At 34.6% G+C, this 7965-nt stretch overlaps 1 protein-coding gene across 1 annotated transcript; it reads right to left on the bottom strand.

Moving 5' to 3' along the window:
- Nucleotides 1-50: 50 nt before the first annotated feature.
- LOC103832728 (zinc finger MYM-type protein 1) lies at nt 51-2987 on the bottom strand. The gene is given in 6 exon segments (XM_033277554.1): nt 51-779; nt 828-1250; nt 1295; nt 1356-1438; nt 1440-1516; nt 1519-2987. Coding segments are annotated over 6 exon segments (2496 nt in total). The 5' UTR covers nt 2930-2987; the 3' UTR covers nt 51-278.
- Between the last annotated feature and the right edge of the window lie 4978 nt (nt 2988-7965).

Genomic DNA, 7965 nt, shown 5'->3' on the forward strand with positions numbered 1-7965 from the left:
TATGACTAATAAAGTAATTAACCAAGAAAACACATTGTCAACAAACTGAACAGAGTAAAAGAACGTTCTCATGTTTCAGACAGTAACATACAAAACAAGAACAACAAGTTCGTGTTTGGTTTTATGACGAAGGGTACGAGGCAGGGCCGTGCCTGACATTTGCAAGACTAGAAGCGAGGAAAAAAAATTGGCCCCTGTAACTTTATATAAAAATACCTTAAAATAGTAATGACAAACAATATCAAAAGATAAACATAATAAAAAAACATAATATTACATTATTTTTGAAATATAGCTCTTCTTGCAGTTTTATTTGCAAACTCATCTATCAAGTATGTAGAATCAAGTTCTTTAACCATAGCTCTTTCAATCGACAATATCGATAATCCATTCAGTCTTTCTTGAGACATACTCGACCGCAGATATGACTTTATAAGTTTCAACTTTGAAAAACTTCTTTCTGCTGTAGCAACCGAAACTGGAATGGTCATCATTATACGGTATGCAGTCCATGTGTTTGGATAACATCTTTCCATCTTCTTCAAAAAATCTAATACCTCAACCTGTTTCTTTATTTCTTTTGGTAGAACATTTCTTAGAAGCTTCAACTCCATAAACAGATCATTCCCATCAATGTCAGAATGCACACCATGCTTTAGATAAGCTTCTAGGTTGGCACAAGAAGTCATCAGACTGTCATCTTTTGCAGATTTGAGTTTCTGCAAGTCGAACAAAAATCCAAAAGTCTTCTCATAGTTTTGAAGTTGATCAAACCGTGTCTCAAGGGAAACCAAACTTTGATCCACAATTTTGATGAAGTAATCAACCCTGAAATTTTCTTCTGCTGTTAGCGTTACGCTTTCTTCATCATTTTCAGGTTCTTCATCGTAATGTCGTTTTTTTCTACTAGCACGTTTTGGTTTCACTGAAAAGCCAGGATTAATCTTCATATCTATAGCAATCCGTTCAGCTTCTATTTTTGCTTCTTGAAAGCCGGTTTCTCTGTAGCTTTTCATAAAAGAAACAAGTCCTTGTACATGAGAAATAGCAATCCCAATATCCATATCTTCTGACTGCAAAATTTTGCTTACTTTATTCACAGCAAATAGAAGCTCATACCAAATGACCATTCCCAATAAGAACTCGAAATTTCCAATTCCATGAGTGTCACTCATTGCAAGAGACTCAGCTTCACTTCTTGTTCTTGGATTATCACTGTTATCTGCCAAATAAAATAAAGCTTCTCGAATCTGAGGTGCTTGATATCGTATTGCTTTCACACTGTTGACGCGACTCTCCCAGCGAGTTTGTGATAATGGTTTCACTGTAATACCATGCACGATATCTCTGAAAACTTCAGCATTATTTGTTGAAGAAGAAAACAAGCAATAAATGCGCTGAAGAATTCCAAAAAATGAAACTGCTGTCTCTGATGAAGAAGCTATATCGGAAAGTGCTAGATTCAAACTATGACAACCACATGGTGTGTAAGCTGCTCTTGGATTAATTTCCAGCAACCTTTATGCTTTCCTTTCATGTTTGACCCATTGTCATAACCTTGCCCTCTAATGTCATCAATACTCAAATCAAGATTAACCAATACATCTTGAAGGGTGTTGAAAAGCCCTTCTCCAGTTTTGTCTTTAACCACCAAAAATGTCAAAAAAAATTCTTCTATCTTTGGTGAGATCTCTGAAATATCCACGCATCGAATAACTAGGGACATCTGTTCTCTGTGACTGATATCAGGAGTACAATCAAGAATCACTGAAAAATACTTTGCCCGTTGAATCTTCTGTATGATTATCTTTTTGATCTCATTCCCAAGCATTTCTATCAACTCATTCTGGATTTTGTTGCTGAGATAATGATAATGGGTCTCACCTTTCTCAATTCTTCTAACATGCTCTATCATTACCAAATCAAAATCAGCAATCACCTCAATCATTCCCAAAAAGTTGCCAATGCCATCTTGACCAATCTTGTCTTTTACTCCACGAAATGCTATATTATTCTTAGCAAGCCCTTTTACCACAGCAATGATCCTCAACAAAACATCACTCCAATGTCTTTTCTCTTTGTTGATTTCTTCTTGGACAAACTTATCAATAGTCAAATTCTTTTGCAGCCTCACTTCTAGCTCCATCCAACTAGTCATGCAGATGATATGCTTATGACTCTTTTCATGTTTTCTAAGCATCTCTGAAACATTTCTCCAGTCACTGTAACCAGTAGTTGCCAACTGATTACTATTTTTATCTCGTGTGAATAATTTACAGCAAAAACAAAAGATTTGATCTTTTATTTTAGAGTAAATTAACCAATGTCTATCTTGCATCTCTCCATTAACTATTTCTCTGGTGTATGATGAATGAGAAAAACATCGTCCAATTTTATCTCTAGGAAAATGATAATCAGCTGGCAATCTTTTTGATGGACCTTTTTCAACCAGAAAATCTCTTGTATTGTTGTCAATATTTTTCCAGTTTGCAGGATCACTGATATCCTCACATGAATGATACTCCTGTTCCTCTTCTTTGTCATCTACATCCTCATTCTCTTTCTCTTTCTCTTTTTCATTCTCATTCCCATCCTTATTCTCATTCTCACATCCAGTCTTGCCTTCCATCTCTATCTCGATCTCATCTTGAATCACATCCTCATTCTGATCATCCTTCTTCTTATTTTCATTCTCATCATGGTCTTCACACGCAATCTCAATACCAGTCTCAGCGTCATTCTCAATTTCGTTTTCATTCTCAATAACATTCCCATCATCTCTTAAAACATCAACTGTATTAGGAGATTTAGTTATTTTGACAAACCTCAACATTGAATTTTCTTGAGTTTTGATGAATGCATCTTGATCTCTTCTTCTTTTCCGCTTTGATGCACCAGTTTCTTCACCTTTTAATGGTTTTGGAGGCATCTTTTAGTTCTGCAGCTAAATTTAAAAAAAAATCTTATCACTGACATTAAAACTGATGATCAAAAGACTAGATAAAAAAAGAGATGACTCCATGACTTTACCAATGGACAATGGTTCGTAGATGAAGTATTGATGTAGCCTGTAGGAGAAACAAAAGACTTCGTGACTTTGTTAATTGAGAATTAAGAGAATGGTTAGAAAACAATCGATTAGGTTTTGATAATTTATTTTTCTTCTTAGGAATTTATATGATTAGTGCTGATCATTATCTTATTTCCTTTTAATTTTGTTGTTACTATATTTCCTTTTTTTATAAGTAAAGTTAGTTTTATTTTTGACAAAAATAAAAAAGTTAGTTTTATTTTCGTTTTAAAATATGATAAAAAAAGGCATTAGATGGCCCTCGAACCCGGGTTGCCTAATACCTCGACTCAAACACCAGCTACTACACCATCTCTGCTACCTAAGATCTTGAAATATTGGCCCCAAAATTTTTTTAATCCTTACCGGCCCTCAAGCAAATGCTTGATGGGCCTGTATCCAGGCCCGGCCCTGGTCTCGAGATCACGTCGAAGAAACCGTGAGGGAGGGCTACAGACTCGCAATCGAACATTAGTTTCCATGGGCGGAGCTTGGCGCGTAGTTCGTCAATGGATGTGGTACTCGAGATCAATCGGGGGAGATGGATGAGACGAAGTCGGAATGGTGCCGTAGTTCGTCATTTTCGTTCACGCGTCTCTTTGAGATTGCTTGAAAAGTAAAATCCCTGAGAAACATTACAACATTGTTTTGTACACATGTCAGTTTAAGCATGAAATTCCGAATTGTTAGAAAGTTTCCAGAGTCAGAATCATTTGTTAGATTATAACATTCAGCTTGTTGATTATGATCATTTTTCAGATTTCCCAATTTTGAATTACGAAGAATCATGTTTATTGTATTATTTTTATTTACTATATTATACCATGTTTATATTCTTCTATTATTCTAAAATATATATGATCATTGGATTTGGATTTTAATTTTTAGGATTTTGATCAAATGATAGTATTATTTAATTGTTTGTATGTACATTTCTCCTTACAACAAGGTTTTATGGTAGTATTTATCTTATACCTTATGTGTAATTATCATATGTATTATTCATTATTCCATGTTTATGAATATTTGTAAATTTTAATGAAAGAATAGTGACGATTTGTACTATCACATATTAATTTACTAAATATTTAAGAAAGTACCAAATTTTCTGTCATGAATATATTCTCATATTATTTTCCAATGCACAAAATATGTCATGTACGTTTTACTATTCTATATGAACTTTTTCTATTTTTTACTGTATAATATAAACCTACTTAGATATAAACACAATGAACCTGAACTCATGAAGCACATGGTGCCTTGGTTTAGAGGTTTGAAGGACAAGTTTTGCGCCTAGATAAAGGGAGACACAAAACCAAATGTGTATTTCAAAAAATTGATGATGAGACAGTGTGTGTTACGGTCTTGCCAATGTATATGACAACGCGGGTGTATGTGAGAATCCTGGAAATGTTGGAAAAGAAGGGCTTTATCAAGGTATTTATTGTTTCTTTACTCACATAAGTAGTTTTCATGTATCTTTGTTTTAACGGTTCACCTTTCTGGAGATGTTCTCTAGAGAAATCTCTGGTACAAGCTTCCAATTTCAGATCAAATTAACACCCAATAACATGAGTACTGCTGAGGAAAATTTGCATAAAGCTTTCTGTTTCGAGTTGGCATTTTCTACAACGAGAATGTATATCTTTAGCCCGAAGGGGCTATAGCAGGATAGAAGTCTCCACTAGAAAGTAAGCAAAAATCCAGATTCTTCTTACTCATTTCTTTCTTAACCATAAATATATAATAACTTCTACATCAGATTTCTTGTAGTAATTGAGGAGTTTTACAAGTACAAGGTTACTCAATATTTGTTTTTTTTTCCTCGTTGCTAACAATGATTTTTTTGTTTTTCCTCGTTACTCAATATTTGTTTTTTTCCTCGTTGCTAACAAGGTTACTCAATATTTGTTTTACAAGTACAAGGTTACAAAGTAAGAAAAAGCCAATGATTTTGTTTTTTTTTCCTCATTGCTAACAATGATTTTTTCATCATGTGTTATAGACTTGTTAGATTTACCTTTCTTTCATCATGTGTTAGATTTGGTAGAGTACAATTTTTTTTACAAAACTTTATGTTAGCAATATGCTAGAATTAGATTAGAAACTTTTTAAAGTAATATACTAGTGATCTATGTTAATTTATTAATTATCAATTAGTTTGGATAAATTTTAAGTTAGAATTCCTTAAAAGTGATAAAGAAAAATAAGCATTGTAGTTTTGATTATGCTATAATTTGATTAAGTAATGGTACATAATTTAATTCACACGATGCATACAACTCATGGATAAATCAATTCCCAATTTATAAATGAAAGCTCTTGAAACCTTCAGAAAAGAATATTTTATTTAGTATACAACGTTTCACCTTTCCAAAAAGCTGTGATGGGAAATTTTATAGAAGAACCATTAAAATTTATATTTACTTAGATAATCATATCAATTTGTTGCATAGAATATTAAGGGTGTAATATAGATTATAGTTAAATGGAAGACTTTATTCTGTTTTTCTCATTTCACCAGGTGTTCAAGATTTTTATTTTTCTTTACATTTTAAGATTCTTATATTAGTTTCAACTTCCAAGTATTTTTTTCTTTCTAATTTCTCTTTTGGTTTAATCAAATAATCATCAAACATTACAAGAATATAATTAAAATTCTGACACAAGAAAACGTGTAGACGTACTTAAAGAATCTATCAGTCATATTTTCTTACAGCCATCATAAATATGTGTTAACTATGAAGAGTTCTAGGTTCACTTTCTCATCCATTTGAATCGCCACCTCCATTTTTGGTGTTGCTTAGCAGATCATTTTTTTTTCATATTTTCCCAATTTTGAATTACGAATAATCATGTTTATTGTATTATTTTTATTTACTATGTTATACCATGTTCACTCCTTACAGATTCATTTATTCCTTTTAATAATATGATACGAAATAGTGGCTTATTAGAATTTCCGGCTCGCGGAAATAAATTGTCATGGCAAGGGAGAAGAGGAAAACGGAAAGGGGTAGTGATGGTCCGATGTCGTTTGGATCGCGCTTTAGCAAATGAAGAGTGGCATACGTTATTTCCTTGCTCTTTTACAGAATACCTGGGGATGGTGGCCTCTGATCATCGGCCGGTGGTGGCTTATCTAGACGACAAAGTTCCCAGGAAGAAAGGACAATTTCGGTTTGATAAAAGATGGATTGGACAAGCGGGCCTACTGGATTCGATTACAATGGGTTGGGCAGAATCCAACGACGGAGGAGTAGAAGGGAGAACAGAGGGTATTGTGGAAAAAATTAGCAATTGTCGCCATGAAATTGCTAAATGGCGGAAAAATAATACACTTTATGGGAAAGAAAAAATAAATGAGTTACAACAAGCGCTTGAAGAAGTCCAAACAGATAATGCCAGGTCACAAGAGGATATTTTAGAGGTGTCTAGGAAATTACAAGAGGCATATAAGGATGAAGAAGACTACTGGCACCAGAAAAGTAGGAACATGTGGTACTCATCTGGGGATCTCAACACAAAATTTTATCACGCTTTGACCAAGCAAAGACGGGTTCGTAATAGAATTGTTGGTTTACATGATGTTGATGGAAATTGGATTACAGAGGATAATGGTGTGGAAAAGGTGGCAATAGATTATTTCGAAGATCTTTTTAGTACAACCTCCCCATCAGAATTTGATAGTTTTCTGGCAGAGGTTACACCCGGAATTACTCCTCAGATGAATCAGCGATTATTACGGCTAGCGACGGAGGAGGAGGTCAAAGAGGCGTTGTTTATGATGCATCCCGAAAAGGCACCAGGACTAGACGGCATGACCGCCCTTTTTTTCCAACACTCCTGGCATATTATTAAGAATGATTTGGTAGAAATGGTCAATAATTTTTTGGTTTCGGGAGAAATGGATGCAAGATTAAATATTACTAATATTTGTATGATTCCAAAGATGGAGAGACCCACAAGGATGACGGAGCTCAGACCAATCAGTCTATGTAATGTGGGATATAAAATTATTTCGAAGGTTTTGTGTCAGCGGTTGAAAATTCATCTTCCCTTACTTATATCCGAAACTCAATCGGCATTCGTGGCAGGACGGTTAATCTCGGATAATATTCTCATCGCTTAGGAAATGTTCCACGGACTACGGACCAATAAAGCATGTCAAGGAAAGTATATGGCAATTAAAACAGACATGAGCAAAGCGTATGATAGGGTGGAATGAGACTTTATTAAGGCCTTATTGCAGAAAATGGGTTTTGATCTACATTGGATCAAATTGATGATGGAATGTATTTCCTCGGTTCAATATCAGGTTCTTATAAATGGTCAACCACGTGGTCTCATTGTTCCACATAGAGGCTTACGTCAAGGAGATCCTTTATCACCGTATTTATTTATTCTCTGCACTGAGGCTTTGATTACAAATATAAAAAAGGCAGAGAGAGGGAAACAACTAACGGGAATGAAAGTGGCTAGAGCGTGCCCATCGATATCTCATTTGCTTTTTGCGGATGATAGTCTATTCTTCTGCAAAGCTCAAAAGGAAGAGTGTCAAACCATCCTCAGGATTTTAAAGGAATATGAGGTAGTTTCAGGGCAGCTAATAAATTTTGATAAGTCTTCAATTCAATTTGGACATAAAATCGAAGAATCCGTCAGACAGGAATTAAGGGATATTTTGGGCATTCAGAATCTTGGAGGAATGGGATCCTACCTTGGTTTACCAGAAAACTTGGGGGGATCAAAGATCCAAGTTTTTAGCTTTGTCCAAGATCGCTTAAACAATAGAGTTAATGGGTGGACTTTTAAATTTTTCACAAAAGGCGGAAAGGAAGTGATCATTAAATCAGTGATTACGGCTTTACCTAATCATACAATGTCTTGCT

Source organism: Brassica rapa, chromosome A08, assembly GCF_000309985.2.
Source record: "Brassica rapa cultivar Chiifu-401-42 chromosome A08, CAAS_Brap_v3.01, whole genome shotgun sequence".
Lineage (NCBI taxonomy): Eukaryota > Viridiplantae > Streptophyta > Magnoliopsida > Brassicales > Brassicaceae > Brassica > Brassica rapa.